Raw genomic sequence first — 20,425 nt, 5'->3', positions numbered from 1 at the left:
TCCTTATACATCTTTTTTTTTGGTGGGGGGAGCGGCTATTACTATTTGTCGTCTGGTTCAGCTTAAACTGTTACAAACTGGAAGGAATGGGGGTTGGTTGATGAACATCCATCATAGAAAAAGAAAGGTTTTTTTTTTTAACCCTTTTTGTGCATTTATTCTTTCAAGAGCCGTTTAGTGAAAAAACATTTTCCATCTTCACATAGCAGGTAGCAAGTCAAATACCTAAAGACCTTATCATATTTTACCAAAACTCTCCTCTCCAAAACAGCATCCTTTGAAAGTAGGTGCACAGAAATCTGGCTTGTAAACAGTTGGAGACACATGGGACATCTTAGAATGTAGGCTGTTCATCTGATTGGATTCAGTGGAGGATTGTATAGGGAAAACATGAAACAACGCAGGAAGCATCAAAAGAAGATGGAAGGAATACACAGAGTCATTATACCAAAAAGAATTAGTCGATTTTCAACCATTTCAAAAGCTGGCATATGATCAGGAACCGATGGTACTGAAGGAAGAAGTCCAAGCTGCTCTGAAGGCATTGGCAAAAAACAAGGCTCCAGGAATTGATGGAATATCAACTGAGATGTTTCAACAAACAGATGCAGCACTGGAGGTGCTCACTCGTCTATGCCAAGATATATGGAAGACAGCTTCCTGGCCAACTGACTGGAAGAGATCCATGTTTATGCCTATTCCCAAGAAAGGTGATCCAAGCGAATGTGGAAATTATAGAACAATATCATTAATATCACACGCGAGCAAAATTTTGCTGAAGATCATTCAAAAACGGCTGTGGCAGTATATTGACAGAGAACTGCCAGAAGGTCAGGCCGGTTTCAGAAGAGGACGTGGAACCAGGGATATCATTGCTGATGTCAGATGGATCCTGGCTGAAAGCAGAGGATACCAGAAGGATGTTTACCTGTGTTTTATTGACTATGCAAAGGCATTCAACTGTGTGGATCATAACAAATTATGGATATTGCAAAGAATGAGAATTTCAGAACACTTAATTGTGCTCATGAAGAACCTTTACATAGATCAAGAGGCAGTTGCTCGGAGAGAACAAGGGGATACCGATTGGTGTAAAGTCAGGAAAGGTGTGGGTCAGGGTTGTATTCTTTCACCATACCTATTCAATCTGTATGCTGAGCAAATAATATGAGAAGCTGGACTATATGAAAAATGGGGCATCAGGATTGGAGAAAGACTTATTAACAACCTGCATTATGCAGATGACAGAACCTTGCTTGCTGAAAGTGAAGAGGACTTGAAGCACTTACTAATGAAGATCAAAGACCACAGCCTTCAGTATGGATTGCACCTCAACATAAAAAAAATAAAAATCCTCACAGCTGGACCAATGAGCATCATCATGATAAATGGAGAAAAGATTGAAATTGTCAAGGATTTCACTTTACTTGGATCCACAATCAACAGCCATGGAAGCAGGAGTAAAGAAATCAAGAGATGCATTGCATTGGGTAAATCTGCTGCAAAGGACCTCTTTAAAGTGTTGAAGAGCAAAGATGTCACTGTGAAGACTAAGATGTGGCTGACCCAAGCCATGGTATTTTCAATCACATTATACACTTGTGAAAGGTGGACAACGAAGAATTGACGCCTTTGAATTGTGGTGTTGGCAAAGAATATTGAATATACCATGGACTGCCAAAAGAACAAATCTGTCGTAGAAGAAGTACAACCAGAATGCTCCTAGGAAGCAAGGATGGCGAGACTGAGTCTTTGGACATGTTGTCAGGAGGGACCAGTCCCTGGAGGACATCATGCTTGGCAAAGTACAGGGTCAGCAGAAAAGAGGAAGACCCTCAATGAGGTGGATTGACACAGTGGCTGCAACAGTGAGCTCAAGCATAACAACAATTGTGAGGATGGCGCAGGACTGGGCAGTGTTTCGTTCTGTTGTGTATAGGGTCGCTGTGAGTCAGAACCGACTAGACGGCACCTAACAACAACAGTAAGACCCACTTCATAGGGTTGTTGGGAGGATCACATGAGACAATCTGATTGAAGCCCTGGTATTTCAAACAACAACAACCAAAAACTGTTGCAGTAGAGTCAATTCCAACTCACAGGGACCCTGTAGGACAGAGTAGAACTGCCCCTTAAGGTTTCCAGGGCTGCAATCTTTATGGAAGCAGACTGCCACATCTTCTTCCCGTGGAGTGGCTGGTGGGTTTGAACCACCGACTTTTTGGTTAGCAATTGAGTGCTTAATGACTGCACCATCAGGGCTCCTTAAAGCCTAGTATAGTGCCTGAAAAATAGTAAGCGTTGAGTTATTGTTAAGGCCAGGAGAGAAACAACCGCAGCTGCTGAAGCTACTAGCACTATTCTTTACTAATCCTGGCAATAGATACTTCATCTCAAGTTTCTTCTGAAGACAAATCTTAATTGGCACCTGAGAAACAGGAAGAGCATTAAAAAGACAGAGTTTAGTCCACAAAAATTGAGCCAAAGAGGTATTTGAGTCCAGGGCCTCCCTTGTATGGCACAGCCTCAGCGATTTAGGCCCAGACAACAATGGATCCTGCCAGCCGCACGGACAGGACAGCAGGGCATGCAGGCACTGAGGAAATGGCCCTTCCCAGGCTTTGGCGATGGCCTGGTCAGTGACCAGGGGTAAAACAGAGTCCACACAGCTGCAGGTGTGAAAGGCAAACTCTTTATTCTTTTTCTGTTGTATCTGAGATAGGTAGCAGCACTGCCTGGGGAGCTCCTTGGGAGGGGAGGAGAAGGAATCTGTCGGATGGAAATCTTACCTTTGAACATCAGTTACATCCAAGGTCTATTTTCAGAACATTTCACTTTAGATTTTTCAATGGCAAGTCAAGGAGTGGGAGGAAGATGGGCTCCAAGGGAAGGTTCTTTGTAAGAGTCCAAAATAGTGGCCAAAATTTATTCTTGCATTTCATAACATGTGTGCCTTGGAATTTGGTTTTTGAAACCTGACTTAAGAAAACACAAGCTTTCCAGCTAGCACATGGCTGTTTCCCGTCTTTCTAACGCCTCTGCCTTTGGCTGGTGCGATACCATACTTTCCTGACAGTTGATGTCAGCTCTGGCATGGGCCTGACACCAAGTAAGTTCAGACCTCAGCCATAAAACAGATCCTTCTAGGTAGCCAGATTCAGGTGCTCTGCTCTTCCCAATAGACACCTCCCTACCACCCCTGACTCCACCAAAATGAAATAAAAGCACATCCCTGACTTGACCACTCTCTGGGCCTGGCCAGGTACAAGTTGAGAGCCCTGGTTAATGATGGAGGCTCAATGCCCATTTGGCTGAGCCATGTGGGCGCTCAGGCTTGACCTACACTGGCAAAATCTGCAGAGATATTTCTAGACAGTTCAAGTGATTGAATCCTCTGAGGAAATGATACATTAAAATATATATATATATACACACACACACAAATATATTTAATTTTTTAAACCACAACTGAAAAAATTCTTTGCCATTGGGTAGAACTAAATCTGATAAGAAACCCTATTTATTAGTACCATGATTGTTTTCTTTGGCTCCACTATTATATAGGTAAAATGGCGAAAAAAGGGAAAAATTATAAAAGGAAAATATTTTGTACAAAAATACAAAGTTTTAAAAGCTCTTTAAGTATATTTCATATTGTTACTAAGAGTTGGCCTATATATCTGTATGTCTGTATATTTTTCCTACATTTGGGATTTTTAGAAATGGAAGGTTCTTCCTATAGCTCAACGACCAATGATAGTCTTTTTCAGATTGGAGCATTCCACACATCGGAAGGTATAACTTGCAGAATTGTATGGTTACTGGATGAGGAAAATCTATGTGATTCAGTCCATCTGTACACTGAAAATCAACACATCACACTGGGAGAACACTTTCGTTCCCAAGTCCTTGGGTAATGGTGGGTGGTAAGAGACACTGCTGTCAATGTTTCTGGTAATTGGTTTTCAGTGCTTTTCTTCAATTTGGTGGGAAAGGAGTATCCTCTGCCTTTGGAAGTCGCTCAAAATTTTGCTCATGTTACTACATTGCAGCCCATTATAATGCAGATGGTAGCACTAAAACAGAGAAAAAAAGGTGGGTGTTAATTTCTTAATAAAGTTAATTTACAATTCAAAAAAGGAACACAAGTTTTTATAGGAAGATCCTAAAATACATCATTCGACAATACTTATTTTTTCAAAGGAATGCTTAGAAGTTCTTCATATTAAGCAAAAGCTATGTTTCATTTTGAAGGAGGCTATTCTGGGGAAGGAAACGCTGGTGGTGTAGTGGTTAGGTGCTACAGATGCTAACCAAAGGGTTGGCAGTTCGAATCCACCAGGTGGTGCTTGGAAACTCTATGGCGCAGTTCTACTCTGTCCTATCGGGTCACTATGAGTCGGAATCGACTCTATGGCACTGGGTTTGGTTTTTTTGGTTTTATTCTGGTGAAGCCTAGTCCCAATCAAATCCCAATGGCCAAATGACAAATCTGGGTTATTTATCGCCACTTACAATAAAAAAGAAAAAAAAAATTTCTTTTTTTCTTTTTTATTGTAACTACTTGTTTAGATATCTGTGTTCCCTCACTCCCAAATGACCAGGCTGTGAGTGCTTTGTGTGTCTCGAGACCCCTAGCATTTGGCCCAGTGCCTGACACATGAAGAGTGCTCCGTAGGTGTCTGTTGGATGGACAGATGGCTAATTTGTGCCCCAGTTACTTCCAGAAAAAAACTGGAAGTAAAATATATTTGAGGTTTTTGCTTAGCATAACTTTTTTTTTTTACAGTAGCTTTATTGAGATAACTCATATATCATATAATTCACCAATTTAAAGTATTTTTTTTATTCAGTGGTCTTTAGTATATTCACAGAGTTGTGCAATTCAGAAACTATCCAACTTTAGAACATTTTTAGCACTTCCCCAAAGAAACCTGGCACCTATTAGCATTCACCCCACACCCACCACAAACTTTTAAATCTAGTTCTGATGAAGAAAACTAAGATGAGAATCATAGATTAAATGAAGTTTTTCATAAGAATCTTTGAAGTCAAGAATATCTCCCACAGGCCTCTTTGGAGTATGAGCTTGTAAGGGGCACACACTATATCCATCCATTCTCTAGCACAGCACTTGCCCGGAGTAGATGCTCCATGAATACATGTGGAATCGAAAACTTCGCCACCTGCGTTACCTGTGTGTGGAACTCTATGAAAAATGCATGACATTGGTGCCATATTTCAAAGAACAATGAACTGATAATATTATAAGAAATTGACCTGGGCCAGTTACTTTAACATTTGATTACCTCCTCTGTGCCAGGCACAGTTGTGCTTCACTTAAATTAACTCATTTAAGTCCTCCCAATACTCTGTAGAGAAACCCTGGTGCCATAGTGGTTACGTGCTACAACTGCTAACCAAAAGGTTGGCAGTTCAAATTCACCAGGTGCTCCTTGGAAACTCTATGGGGCAGTTCTACTCTGTCCTATAGGGTCGCCATGAGTCGGAATTGACTCGAAAGCAGTGGATTTGTTTGTTTGTTTAATACCCTATAAAGAGGATAAGATTATTATTCCCATGAGCCTATAAGTGGCTGAAGCAGGACTGAAACCCAGACAGCTGGCTGCAGGGCCTGCATTCAGAACTCTTACAGTTACCCCTCTCCCCCGAGATGGAACAGAGCTCTGCAGCTCCCTTTGATAGCACTCTACTCCTTACCTGTCTCCCTGACTCTTTCGCAAATGAAGTTATTGATGTCTTCACACTGGAAATCGTTCCACTGCCCAGCATAAATCAACCCAGCACAGTCTTCTCCTGGCCCATGACCATGGCCCCAGTTATCTGGCTGTCCAGCTTTCCAATTTCTTTTAACAAAACAGAAATGGAATGTTATTTGCACAGTAAAATGGAAGTTTTCTTTACTCAAGGGAGCAAAGAAATGTAAAAAACCAAATCTGAAGCACGTCATCTGCCCTAGAGTGAAAATGCATTGTTTATAAAAGCAGCGTGTGCTCTTATTCAGAGTACGTAGCAGCTGTTTGGCAGAGGTGGGGATGTCTCCAGTCTACACACCCTGAAAGGTCCTGTCCAGGTCAGGGGGCCAGAAGTCTGGGGTGTAACACAGCATCTCCCTGCAGGCTTGTAATCTTTGCCACAGTGAAGTCAACCCATTGAGCTGCTTCATTACAATGTGATGGGAGTGGATCCTTTCTCAACAGTTACATGAATAACTTTTTTTTTTTAAAGTGGTAAAATATGTGACAAAATTTTGCCATCTTAACCATTTTTAAGTGTACAATTCAGTGACATTAATTACATTTACCATGCGGTACAACCATCACCACTATCCAGTTCCAAAAGTTTTTCATCACCCCAAACAGAAATTCAGTACCCCTTCAGCAATAACCCCCTATCCCCACTCCCCACCCCCTGGAAGCCACTCATAAGCTTTTGTCTCTAGGCATTTGCCTATCCTAGCTAATTCACGTAAGTGGGATCATAACGCTATTTGTCCTTTTGTGTATGACTTATTTCACTCCACATGTTTTCAGGGTTCATCCATGTTATAGCATGTCAGAATTCCATTTCTCTTTATGGCTGAATAATACCCCATTGTATGCATATGCCAAAATTTATCTGTTCATTTGTTGATGGACATTTGGGTTGTTTCCACCTTTTCTACCTTTTGGCTATTGAGTAGTGCTCCAATGGACATGGGTGTACAGGTGACTGATCCCCTCCTTCCACATCTCTTGGGTATACACCTAGGAGTGGAATTTCTGGGTCACAGGGTAAGTTCAAAATTTTGAGGAACTGTCCAACTGCTTTCCACATCAGCTACGCCATTTTCAATTCCCACCAGCAATGCATGAAGGTTCCGCTTTCTCCACATCCGTGCCACTACTTGTTATTTTCCGTTTTTCCGTTAACAGCCATTCTAGTGGGTGTGAGGTGGTAGCTCATTGTGGCTTTGATTTGCATTTTCCTGATGACTAATGATATTAAGCATCTTCTCATGTGCTTATTGGCCATCTGTATATCTTTGGAGAAATGTCTATTCAAGTCCTTTACCCAGTTTTTAATTGGATTGTCTTTTTGTTGTGGAGTTGTAGGAGTTCTTTGTACTTTCTGGGTATTAAACCTTTATCAGATATGTGGTTTCCAAGTATTTTCTCCCATTTTGTAGGTTGCTTTTTCACTTTCTTGATATTGTTCTTTGCACAGAAATTTTTAATTTCAATGAAGTTCAGTTTATCTAGTTTGCCTTTTGTTGCTCATGCTTTTGGGGGTCATACCAAAGAATCCAGTGTTAAAAACAAGGCCTTGAAGTTTTACACCTATGTTTTCTTCTAAGAGTTTTATGGTTTTAGTTCTTACATCTAGGTCATTGATCCATTTGGAGATATTTTTTGTACATGGTGTGAGGTATGGGTTCAAGTTCATTCTTTTGCATGTGGAGATCCAGTTGTCTCAGCACCATTTATTAAAGAGACTATTGTTTCCTCATTGAATGGACTTAACGCACTTGTCGAAAATTAATCGGCCATAGATGTATGGGTTTATTTTTGGAGTCTCCTAGTATTATTGTGGAACTGTCAATTTCTCTTTTCAGTGCCATTAGAGTTTGTTTTATGTATTCTGGAGCCCTGTCATTGGGTGCATACATGTTTATTATGGTTAAGTCTTCATGATGGATTGTCCCTTTAATCATTATATAGCACCCTTCTTTGTCTTTTATGCTGGATTTTGTTTTAAAGTCGTTTTATCTGATATTAGTATTGCCACTGCTGCTCTTTTTTGGTGCTTATTTGCTTGATATGTTTTTTACATCCTTTGATTTTTAATAAATTTAATTGTAGACCGCATATTGATGGATTTTATCCATTCTGTCACCCTGTGTCTCTTTATGGGTGTATTTACATTCAGTGTGATTACTGATGTGAGTTTATTGCTGTCATTCCGTAGTGCTTTTTTTTGTGGTGCTAACATTTTCTTTGTTCCTCTTACTCTCCTGTGCTGAGCTGCTTTTGTTTGTGGATTTCTTTTCTTATAGATTTTGTTTTTATTGAGACTTTGCTTTTCTTTTTTATTTTGATTAACTTTCTTTGTGGTTACCTTGAAATTAACCCTTACCTTCCTAGGTTTGAACCAGTCTATTATTACTTGCTATCATCTGGCCTTCCTCTCTATTAGGAAGTTGTATACCTACACCGTTTACTCCCTCTTTTATTGTTCTGATATTGTTGTCATTTATAGATTAATCTCTCTGGTTCCCTGTTGTAATTCTTTTTGTTTTGGATAGTCCTTGAGACTACATTGTATATCTGTCTGGTACTATCTTGTGTCCTAGATTCAGGCTGTGGTTTGATGTTGTTTGTTCTCAGGCCGAAGGACTCCCTTTAATAATTGTTGTAAGTTGGTTTGGTTTTTACATATTCCCTTAATTTCTGTTTATCTGGAAATGTCCTAATTTCACCATCATATTTGAATGAAAATTTTGCAGGATGTATTATTCTCTCGGTTGGCAGTTTTTTTCTTTCAAAGTTTTATATATGTCACCCCATTGCCTTCTTGCCTGCATGGTTTCTGCCGAATAAAAGGAGTTTAGTCTTATTGTTTCTCCTTTGTGACTTTTTGTTTTCCTCAAGCTGCTCTGTGGATTTTTTCTTTGTCTTTGGTTTTAGTGAGTGTGATTACGATATGCCTTGGTGATTTTCTTTTGGGGGTCTATCCTATATGGGGTTCGTTGAGCTTCTTGAATGGTCAGCTTTTCATCATTCATGATATTAGGGAAGTTTTCCGTCAGCAATTCTTCAATGATCCTCTCTGTGTTTTCCGTTTTCTCTCCCTGTTCTGGAACTCTGATCACTTGTAAATTTTTGCTTTTGATTGTATCCCACATCATTCTCAGGGTTTCCTCATTTTTCTTCTTTTTTCTGATTTTTCCTCAGAGTCGTATCCAAGTGTTTGTCTCTACTTTCACTGATCATGTCTTCCATCATTTCAAACCTGCTCCTCAGCCTTTCTATGACACTGTCCATTTCTGAAATCTTGTTTATATTTGGGTTTTTAATTGTTGTTTTTGTATGATTTCTAGTTGTGTATTTATCTTAGCATTTTGTTCCTGTACTAGTTTCCTGAATTCTATTTTTTGTCTTATTTTCCATGAATTTTTCTGCCATTTTCATAAATTTGTCTATTTTTTCCTCATTTTTGTCTTTTTGCTTCAACTCTTGGATAGTTCTGAATATTAGAGATGTGAATTCCCTGTGGTAGTTCTAGTGCCCTTTCTACTGGAAAGTCATCTGGTGTTTTATTTTGGACACCTACTGGAACAGTCCTGTCTTTTTTTTTTTTTTTAATTTGTTTTGTTATCTGCTGTCTTCGGGACATTCAGTAGTTATTTTCATCATTTCTTGATTGTGGATTTCTTTGTTTTGTCCTGTTTTTTTTGTTTTATTTGGTCATGTCTGAGCAGGCGGCTGTGTGTTCTTTGTTGTTTGTCTATAGTGGCAATACTTTTCATCTCCTTGTCCAATGGGTGGGACCGGTTGCTTAGCTATGATGCAGGAGAGTAGGTCCAATGGGCGCTCTGTCTCCTGCTGGGAACTTTGTGAAGCTGCTTTCCCATACTCCCTGTCCGCCGATCTGCAATTTGGGCAGGGCAAATCCAAACAGCATGGATGCTGCACTTCCTGGTTGGCTGTTCCACTGTACCCAGCCAGGAAGCTCAGAGGTAGGGCAGTGGGGAGAAGGCTAGGAGTGGAAAAGCATGTATCTCTGGTTACCAGGTTCTCTGTCTCCTGCTGGGAATTCCATGAAGCTGCTTTCCCATGCTCCCTGTCTGCCAATCCCTGACAGGAGTCCAAGATGGTGAATTCGTGCTGTGTTAGCTGATAAGGGACCTCCACATGTATCTCTCCTTGCTCTCTGTCCTCTGTCAGTTTCTTATTCCATTCGGTGTTTGGTTGAGTTCTTTATCTCTTCAGTTGACACTTCGGGTCCAGGAATGACATTTGGCTCTGTTTTACTTAGTTTTTCGGGTCTTTGCTGTGGAGGGATGGCGTGGTGCTTCTGTCTGTGGGTTTATTTTTGGACTCTCAATTCTATTCCATTGGTCTAAATGTCTTATCTTTATACCAATACCACACTGTTTTGATTACTGTACCTTCATAATATGTTCTGAAATTAGGAAGTGTGAGGCCTCCTACTTTGTTCTTCAAGACTGCTTTGGCCATTCAGGCTCTTTGCAATTTTGTATGAATTTGAGAATGAGCCTTTCCATTTCTGTGAAAGAGGCTGTTGGGTAACTTTTTAATGTGCACTAGAATGCTCACTTCTGGGTATATATATATATAATATTCTTCTGAGAATACAGAGGAATTCTTCTAAACTTTGATATCTTGCCTCTAATAAGTCAAAGTCATGCAGCAAAAGTGAGGAATCCTTGATAGACGTCTACAAGAACCCAAAATAAACAATTGGTTAGAGTTGTCTGGTTAGGTTGCAGATAGCTTGATTGCTTTAGAAAGAAATAGTAATTTAATCTTACTGAAATGACTCATAGATTTCACTGCCTTTTTTGGGAGAGAGATCATTAAAAACAAGTTTTCTTTAGGATGAGTTCACTTGGGGTTTGTTAACTTGGATGCTGCTGCTCAAAACAGCTCTTTGGCAGGGTTAGTAGCTCTAATTCTGTTTCCTGCAATAAATTAGCTGTGTTTTCAGACTGAATGCTTGAAAGCTAAGTCTTCCCTAAGAAGCAGGGTCTTGCACAGAAGCTTGTGGTAACTGCCAGAGGATAAGCTTGCCTCACATGGAGGGTCTGAAAGAATATCTGAAGGAGGTACTTCCCATAATGATGACTCACTACCCCATCAGCCATAGGATACCCTCGGGTCACCTGAGGATAGAGCCCATATTACCCCACATCTTTTGACAATAAGACCAGTAAAACCCAAGGGCACTGGGAAAGGATAGTTAAAGGTTACAGTTAAAGGGTGGGGGAAATGAGGCAGAATCGACTCCCCCATACCAAATGTATATTTTGGGATTTTTAAGAAATGAGAAGTGACTTAATTTAAATAAATCTAGTAATGAAAAGCTAATCTAGAGGAAACCATCAACCTGTGAGAATAATAATGGGAAGATACTTAGAAGGGAGAGTTAGAAATAGTCATTCACTCACTCAACAGATATGCATGGAGCCCCTACTATGTGACAGAATTCTAAGTGAAGGCAACACAGCAGTGCAGACAACTGATGAAGCCTCTGCTCTTGCAGAACGCAACTAACAGACAATAAACAAATGGGTTCAAAGTGGAAGGCGGTCATAGTGATGCCAGAGTGAGATGAAGTTGGAAGGAAAAATAGTTACTAAAAATGAAAAGTTTAGGACTTGCCTACTTTCATGTATTTTTTTTTTTGTCTATTTCTGCTCACCTTGCCGGACTCCTCAAGAAATGCCAGGGATGCCTGAGCAGTTTGATCTTATCGATGTACATTTTGTTCACATCTACCAATAATTTGAGATTTTGATTTTGCTTACAGAATTTGAAAGCTATAGTCCCTGAATGTATAATGATGGGATATTTGATATTTCAAACTTCTCAGTTAAAAAAAAAAAACCAAAAAAAAAACTCATTGCCGTCGAGCTGATTCCAACTAATAGTGACCCCACAGGACTGAGCAGAACTGCCCCATATGGTTTCCAAGGAGCAGCTGGTGGATTTGAACTGCTGACCTTTTCGTTAGCAACTGAGCTCTTTACCACTGTGCCACCAAGGTTTCCTCTCAGTTAACTGGGAGACTATAAATATGACTTCTGATAGGCGACCTGCTTAGTATTTTCCCCTTGCATTTCCTTGTCGTTTTAAGTTAAGTAGATAGAAGGAAGGCGAAGACTAGACAAAGAGATCAGTGATAAGAAAGAGATGATCTATATCATTATTTTCCATTAGTTTTTCTAGGTGCCTGGCATTCTTCACATAAAAGGTTTCTTTAGGGACTAAATGCAGAATGTAGCTCTGTGGCAGTGATGGAGGAAACAGAGGTTGGTGCAGGCGTCACGGGTATGGACAGCCTGAAGCCAAGGCTGCCGGGGCAATTGATCTTGTAGGCTGATTACCCAGAGTCTCACTGCATCTCTTTGGAATAGCTAAAATCCCATGGAGTAACTTGTGGCAAAAGCCCTCAGTCTGCATGCTTATAGTAAAACAGTACACATCAGATAAATATAAAATCCAATTTATTTTGGAGAAGAATTTCAGCTAAAATAGTGCCTTATCCTCATTCACAGGTAGATTATGGAAGGAAGAATGGCAGAAGCCTGGGCAGAAAACCCTGAATCCCATATAATAACACACATACCACGGATGTGATTGGGCATCAACACACGTGTGTACCTGGATGGCATACTCTAAGTACACCAGGAACCTGGAAACATTCCGACTTACTGTTCCAGGACGCTGGAAACATACAAGCACACTAGCTGGTGGGTGTGAACCTCCCCTAGGATTATGGGCTTATCCTAGTGGAAGCAAAAAACAAACTTCCCATCTTAGGAGTGGCTCCTTCCAACCTCACAGCTTAGTACTTTCTCCTTGACCACAAGGCTGACTGAAACCTCATGGCCAAGAAACTTCTGCTGGTGAGGCCCTAGCCTCAAAGCAGGAAAATCTTAGCAGCGAGAAACACGTCTTTGCTGTAGAATTTTCTCCCACTGTTCTGGTTTGTATTGTGGAAGATTCCTCTCTGGTGGCTTGAGCCAGTGCCACTCTGATAGCAACACAACACGTGAATCAGAGTGGGTTATTACTGAATTAGATGATGTCTAAGGCCCTCTTTCGGTCCCCGCCATTCTGATTCCATATGCTAAAAACACTATATGCAGCATTATAGAGCAGGGGACATGAACAGAAAGGCAATCCATAGTTTCCCTTTGTGATTTAAAGATGAAAGCAGTAACTCTTGACAGCATAAACAAACACACACACACACACACACACACACACACACAAAAACCCAAACCAGTTTCTGTGGAGTCAGTTCTGACTTATGGTGGCCCCATGTATGTCAGAGTAGAACTGTGCTCCATAGGGTTTTCAAAGACTGATGTTTTGGAAATAGATCACCAGGCCTTTCTTCCAAGGTGCCTCTAGGTAGATTTGAACTGCCAGTCTTTTGGTTAGCAACCGAGTGCTTAACTGTTTGTGCTACCCAGGTACTCCACTTGACAGCACACTCCCACCAAATGATGTCCTGTGTAGTGCAACCAGGAAGTAGACAGTAGGAACAGAGGAGATTCGAATGTGTTTTGGGAAGAACTAGCACATCTCTGGGGATCTAAAGTGGGGCAGCTGCAGGCAGGGTAGGCAGAAAGGCTACCTTAAAATCTGCCCTGAGCAAGTGGGCAGAATCTATGTTCTATTTTGTCTGATGCCCCCATGCCCCACAGGCAGCCTCTGTTAACAGTGACAACCTCTGCCTCGTGACACACCTTACATTTCTTCCATCAAGAATAGGAAGATCAGCTGTGACATACTCTTGGTTTCATTGCTTCTTCTATTTCTATTTGCTATTTCATTGTTTCCTGGTCTTTATCATTTCCTTCTTTGGGATTAATTTGCTCTTCTTTATCTACCCTCTTAAGGTGGACATGTAGATGACTGATTTTTGATCTTTTTTCTTTTCTAATAGGGTCGCTATGAGTTGGAATCGACTCGATGGCACTGGGTTTGGTTTTTTGTGTGGTTTAATACAAGCATATAAGCTATAAATGTGCCTTTTAGTACTGTTCTAGCTGCATTCCACAAATTTTATTATGTTGTTTTATCCTTCAAAACATTTTTGAATTTCCTTCATGATTTCTTCTTTGACCCATGGGTTATTTAGAAATGTGTTATTTAATTGCCAAATATTTGGGGACTTTTCCAGATATCTTTCTGTTATTGATTTCTAATTTCATTCTGTTGTGCTCAGAGAACATCCTCTACATAATTTCAACTCTTTTAAATTTATTGAGACTTGTTTTATGGTACAGCATGTAGTTTATCTTGGTAAATGTATCATATGCACTTGAAAAGAATGTAAATTCGTGCTCATTGGGTGAAATGTTCCAAAATCAATTAAGTCAAGTTAGTTGACAGTGTTAAATCTACTACATTCCTATTGATTTTTCTATCTACTTGTTCTATTGGTTATTGAGAGTAAAATGTTGAAATCTCTAAGTATAATTGTGAATTTGGCCATTTCTTTTTTCTGTTCTATCAGTTTCTCTTTCATGTACTTGAAGCTGTACTATTTGTTGTACATGCATTTAGGATTGTGTGGCCTCTTGATGGTGATGTGGTCCTGGAAATCATACTTATTACATGAGGACAAGGACAACACTTCTCACTCTAGTCAAGATCCTCCAGGCCAGCATGAAGACTGGCCCACAGCAGACACTCAGCGATAATTTACCAAATGTTACCAAGGGGGCGAATAAAGCCAATCCACAAAGAGAGGACTGGTGCTGGCCCAGGAGGAAGTTTTTACAGGTCTGTGGTGAACTGAGAAACATCAGGACAGTGTGTGTGTGTGTATGTATATATGTTGTGTGTGTAAGATGGCCAGCTGTCTTTCCTGAGAAAGAACTATTGGGGTTTTTTTAATTGGCAAGTGAAATCTTGGCAATCTGTGTCAGCCCCCCAGTTTTTCTTTTAAAATTGATTTTTCTGTGGATAAAAAATACCCAGGAGCTTTGTCAGGAACCTCACCCTGAGCTCATCGCAGATTATAACTCACGCCTGTCCTTTCCCCAACTGGCCTGTCCTGCTTCAGTGGAAAAACTGCTACAAGATTCTTTGGGTCAGGCATATGCTTCATTGTGGATAAACCTTAGTTCACGTCTTGGGTGCCCCTAAGACCCTTCCACGTCACTGCTGCCTTTTGTTTGCTTGTCCAAGCACTGTCTTTCTCAACCAGGTTTTAGCATAAAGAAGGAGAGGGGACAAGAGTCAGGGGAGAGAACCTTTGATCCCTTACCTATATCTTTTTTATTAAACCCACTGCCATCGAGTCGATTCCAACTCATAGCGATCCTATAAGACAGAGTAGAACTGCCCCATAGAGTTTCCAAGGAGCGCCTGGAGGATTTTTTATTAGTAACCACAAAAACCATAAACATTTCAAAAGGGCTGTGTATTGGTGACAGAGGGTCAGAGGAAAGCCGTGAAACTTAATTCCTCTGTCACCTTCATGCAGCAAGGTATGAGGAGGGGCCAGTTCCAGAAACCACCACAGAGACAGTGGGAAGAAAGTGGGTGGGCCAATGCCTGGAGGCCACAGAGGAACAGAGGAGGAAGGCAAAGGTGAGTCTGAGTAGGTGGGGAAGTTTTTGGGGAGATTTATACTGGTAGGGACCTCTGGGAGCCTGAAGTCCAGTCCCCGTTGCTTGGGTCTCTGCCCTAGGTCATGGCAGAGAATATTTTTCTTGTGTTTTTACAAACCTATTGTGAGACCCGTGTGTGGCCTCTCCATCAGTTCACTGTAAAATACATAAATGCTAGGTTGTAGTATTCTGCAGGCCTCTCAGTGGCACTTGCACTTGACTACTAAAGGTTGGTGGTTCGAACCCAAAGGCCTGGCAATCTGCTTCTGTAAGGATAACAGCCAAAAAAATCCTATGGAGCAGTTCTACTCTGTAGCACATGGGGTTGCCATGAGTCAGAATCGACCTAACAGCAACAGGTTTGGTTTTATTTTTTTGGTTTATTATCTTGCAGTTACTATTTATGATTGTGACAGTAATAGTGATAGTAACAGGGATACTACCAACCAACTGACCTGTTGCCATCGAGTCGATTCTGACTCGTAGCAACCCTACAGGACAGAGAAGAACTAACTGCCCTGTAGAGTTTCCAAGGAGTGGCTGATGGATTCGAACTGTCAACCTTTTGGTTAGCAGCCAAGCTCCTAACCACAGTGCCACCAGGGCTCCAATAGGAATACTAAAAAGAAAAAAAACAAACCCAGTGCCGTCGAGTTGATTCTGATTCATAGCGACCCTATAGGACAGAGTAGAACTGCCCCATAGAGTTTCCAAGGAGTGCCTGGTGGATTCGAACTGCCAACTTTTTGGTTAGCATCTGTAGCACTTAACCACTACGCCGATAGGGTTTCCAATAGGAATACTAGGATGTGACATTTCTCAAGTGCCTCCCATGAGTCGGGCACTGTAGTAAATGCTTCATGTATATATTGTCTCATTTAATTTTCACAGCACTGAGGTAGGGACTTTGGTGATACCCATTTCGTTGATGAGCGTGTGAAGATTTCGCGTGGTGAATAACTCCCACCAAGCCACACAGCTGTTCAGAGCTGGGTCAAGGGCTCGAACCCAAATCTCACTGGCCCTGGAACCTGTGCTCTCTCCATGTGCCTGCATTGGCTCTTTGTCTAGTTTGTGTCATGTTTATTACTATATGTCAAATTAAATTAGCCTTCAGTTATAAGTCCTCATAACATGTCTGCCTAATTTATTCTTGCTTTTAAAATTTGATCCTGGAGTTTTGGACATGATGTGTGTTCCTTTCTGTGGAAGACAAGACGCAGGGTTGGTACTGTGGTTGGGTGCACAAGCCACGGCTCTGGGGGGAGCTTGGAGGGAGTGGCTGTGTCTTCGGACTCTGTTCCAAATAAGGCGTCTTTTGATTCAGTCCTCCTCAGGGTCCCAGGTCTCAGGGTCCCACTGCTGGCATGCTCCTCTAAAATCATATCCCGTAATTCTTGCTGGAGCCCCGGGAAGAGGAGGAGAATTTCATCTTGGGAGAGCTGGCACAGACAACGATGTTCCGGCTCAATCCATCCCATATGGGCCAGCACAGTGTTTTCTTGGAGGAAGGCTTACAATTGGATTTCTCAGTGAGTCTAACCCAGACCTTGTTTGCATTTAAGAAAAGTGGAGCAGACTGCTTTTATTTGTTTATTTTTTAGCTGCCTTGCTTATAAAAAAGATCTTAACACTCTTGACTATGAAAGAAACAGATTCACCTTTTCTTTTGATAATCTCTGCTGGTCACCCCCACCTCTGACCCTCTGCTATTCCTATTTTAGAAGCTAACTCACAACTGTTCTCTGGAGGGACATCCCTGCCGTGCTGGGCCTCTCCTTGGGGTAGCTCAGGCAAATCCCCAAGGTGCCAGCTGGGTGCAGCCTCCTCTCCCAAGAAAAAGCACAGAGAGAACAGTACCCGTCAGATCAGCGGGCACGTACCCCCTTGCCAGTGGGGCAGTCTGAGCTCACCCGTGGAGCAGATCTAAAATATTCAAGTTTCCCATCAATGTTTGGCCATTGTTTTTTTTATGAGATGACCTTAATCAGGTTTTCACCTACATCCTCTAATCACGCTCTTCAAACTGAGGATGTGAATGTACACATTCGCCTGTTTGCCTACCCACGTGCACAGCGCACACACGCACACAGAAACCTGTCTAAAACCCCATCTGACCTCTCTATCATCTCTGGATCCCTACACCCAGCTCCTGGGCAGATACAGACCTATGCCTCCACATCATGAGACTGTCTTAGACCTGAAGTACCACGTTTTCTGTCCCAGGGCTGGGAACAGCACCTGAGAGTAAGCTGCTTGCCCTCTGCAGGTCTCTGGCCATGTTCAAAAAATTCTTTCCAAGGCCGCACTGCAGGGCCTGCTTCTCTATGTCCAGTACACTGAGGGCTATTCAGAAGTGGACTTGTATACATTCTGCTCAATTTGGGGCATTCTGGGGGCATATTTTTACATTCACCAGAGGCAAAGCAGGAATAGGAAGAAGTGAAATTCAAATTGGTACAGTCTAGTCATCTTGAGACCCTGAGGTAATATTATGGATTGAACTAAGTCCTCCAAAAAGATATGTTGAAGCCCCAGCCCTTGTACCTTATTTGGAAACAGAGTCTTTCTTTGAGGGTGTTATCAGTGAAGTTAATGAGGTCACACTGGTGAAGGTTAGGTCCTCATCCCTTCTGAGTGGTGTCTTTTAAAAGAGGAGAACAGACAGAGACACATGGAGGAAGACAGACAGATGCTGTGTGAAGATGTGTCTGCAACCTAAGAAATGCCTGGGGCCACTAGAAGCTGGAAGAGACGAGGAAGACTCTTCCCCTCCAGCCTTCAGAGAGAGCAGGGCCCTGCTGACGTGGTGATCTGGACGTCGAGGCTCCAGAACTGTGAGACAATAAATTTCTGTTCTTTAAAGCCACCCACTCTGGAGCATTTACAGCAGCCTCAGGAGACAGACGGGATTAGGGAAGAGGCTCATGGAGACTCTGTGCCCCTGTGATCCATGATACCAATTATTTCCATTCTTCATTGTTGCTTTTCTAGAACTCGGCCCCATCTGATTTCCAGGACTTATTAACACATTCAGGAGATGGTTATCTCAACGCAGCTTTGTTTGTGGTCCACTCAGACATCCAGTTTGTAGGAGGGTCATAAACCTGTAGCTCGAAATCATACCCTGGCCAGAAGCTGAGCAGGAACTGGGGCATTGGCTGTACCATCCTGAAGGAAACTCCCAGGGATTCTCAGAAACACTGCAGGGGTAAACTCTGCCTGTGCCTGAGGCTGTCAGGGCCCTGTTATCCTTCATACGCATTGCCACTGAGTCGATTTCAACTCATAGTGACCCTAAAAGACAGAGTAGATCTGCCCCACAGTGTTTCCAAGGAGCAGCTGGTGGATTTGAACTGCTAACCTTTTGCTTAGCAGCCAAGCTCTTAACCACTGTGCCACCAGGGCTGGTTAAGGGCCGGAGTTGCTCTTTGGAAATCCTATGGGGCAGTTCTACTCTGTCCTATAGGGTGGCTATGAGTCAGAATCAACTCGACAGCAATGAATTATCCTTCATAGTAGCTTTTGAAGAAAATGCCTTGGCCAGAAGTACCCTACTGTGTATTTTTAGGAATCTCTTATTCTTTTCTTTGAAATGAAAAAATTTCATTCCACAAAAACAAAACCAAAAACCTACTTTATGGCATATGATACTCAACTGTGATTTCCCTACACAGAACTCAAAACTATGTACTGGTCCTCGGGAGCCTCAGTGTAAGAGCGGTGCCTAGGACATTAGGTCATTAAGGAAGACACTGTAGGGTGTCGGCGAGAGGTGCAAAGTAAGCAGCGTGTCCCCCAGTGCAAGCAGTGCACGACCCCAGTGCTTACTTATACTCTGGAGACGTCCCATCTAGCCACTTCCAGTCATTTTCATGCTCTGAGTCCGTGAGGCCAATCCAGTGGCTATCTTTCCCCACTATCTGCTTTTTTATCCATTGCTGAAAAATAAATTAGTGAAGGTACATTATTATTACGGGGAACAGATGTCCCAAGGACCTTTTTTTTTTTTTTTTAACATTTGGGAAAAAGGACAATTTAAGAGATAACATTCGTTAGAACATGGACACCATTCCTGCTGTCCTCTTTCTCACTGCTCTTGTTTTGCACTGTTTTGGGGGCTCTGGCGTTTTCTCCTCTTAAATTTATAAGTGATGTTGAAGTGGTGCTCTTCCTCCTCTAAATCCCCTAGACAGCTCAATGAATTCCACTGGGCTTCATTTCCAAGTCACCACGCATCCCTCCTGAGTTAATAGTAATTACCATGTCACTATGGAGCTTTTGGGGAGCCCTGGTGGCGCAGTGGCTAAGAGCCTGGCTGCTAATCAAAAGGGCGTCAGTTTGAATCTCCCAGCTGCTCCTTAGAAACCCTATGGGGCAGTTCTACTCTGTCCTATAGAGTTACCATGAGTCAGAATTGACTCAATGGCAATGGGTTTTTTTTTTTTTTTTTGGTTTTATGGAGCTCTTACTCTGTGCCGGGTACTATACCAAGTGTGTTGCATGTATTGTGCCTTTCGATCCTCATGACAATCTAGATAACAAAAATAATAGGTGGTACAAATGGTTAAAGGGAAGGTTGGAGGTTTGAGTCTACCCAGAGGTGCCTTGAAGAAAGACCTGGCAATGTCTGAAAAACCAGCCACTGAAAACCCTATAGTTCTACTCTGTCAGTTCTACATATGTTAGTTCTACTCTGACATATGTACCATGAGTCGGAGTTGACTCAACGATAGCAACTAGTTTTTTAACAAAGATAGTTTAAGTGGTTGAGTTGGCATTGGACCCAAGTCTGAATATTCTACAGCCAGGTGCCTGACCACTGTCCTCTGTGTGTTCATTCCTGGTCAGTTACTGTGGGAAACATCTTGTTTCCAGAGCTTTATCTCCTGGAAATCCTTAAAGAAGAAGACGGCCACTGGGAGATTGTGGCACTCAAGAAGGAGCACTGGCATTGTTACTAAATGGACTTCAGTTTCAGCTCTGCATTTGCTTATTGTGCCATGAGTTAATCACTTAAATTTTGCTGGGCCTCTGTTTTCTTATCTG

General features: G+C 41.9%; 1 protein-coding gene and 1 long non-coding RNA gene across 4 annotated transcripts in view; one reads left to right on the top strand and one right to left on the bottom strand.

The window, feature by feature from the left end:
* Window positions 1-2,652: 2,652 nt before the first annotated feature.
* The window catches only part of COLEC12 (collectin subfamily member 12), a 241,575-nt gene continuing 223,802 nt past the window's right edge, over window positions 2,653-20,425 (bottom strand). Inside the window, exons 8-10 of the mRNA XM_049901010.1 lie at window positions 19,208-19,317; window positions 5,722-5,867; window positions 2,653-4,076 (exon numbers count right to left, since the gene is read on the bottom strand). Of these exons, the coding sequence (XP_049756967.1) occupies window positions 4,057-4,076; window positions 5,722-5,867; window positions 19,208-19,317 (276 nt within the window). The 3' untranslated portion in view covers window positions 2,653-4,056. The remainder of the gene's footprint in view (window positions 4,077-5,721; window positions 5,868-19,207; window positions 19,318-20,425) is intronic.
* Window positions 9,208-20,425, top strand: part of LOC126085526 (uncharacterized) — a 33,822-nt gene continuing 22,604 nt past the window's right edge. For 2 of the 3 annotated variants that reach the window (XR_007519297.1, XR_007519296.1), the window contains exons 1-2: window positions 9,208-12,496; window positions 14,325-16,908. This is a non-coding gene — a long non-coding RNA (uncharacterized LOC126085526). The remainder of the gene's footprint in view (window positions 12,497-14,324; window positions 16,909-20,425) is intronic. The other variant, XR_007519298.1, reaches the window with a different exon arrangement.

This window comes from Elephas maximus, chromosome 11 (assembly GCF_024166365.1).
Source record: "Elephas maximus indicus isolate mEleMax1 chromosome 11, mEleMax1 primary haplotype, whole genome shotgun sequence".
Taxonomy (NCBI): Eukaryota; Metazoa; Chordata; class Mammalia; order Proboscidea; family Elephantidae; genus Elephas; species Elephas maximus.
This window is presented reverse-complemented; position numbering and strand designations above follow the sequence as displayed.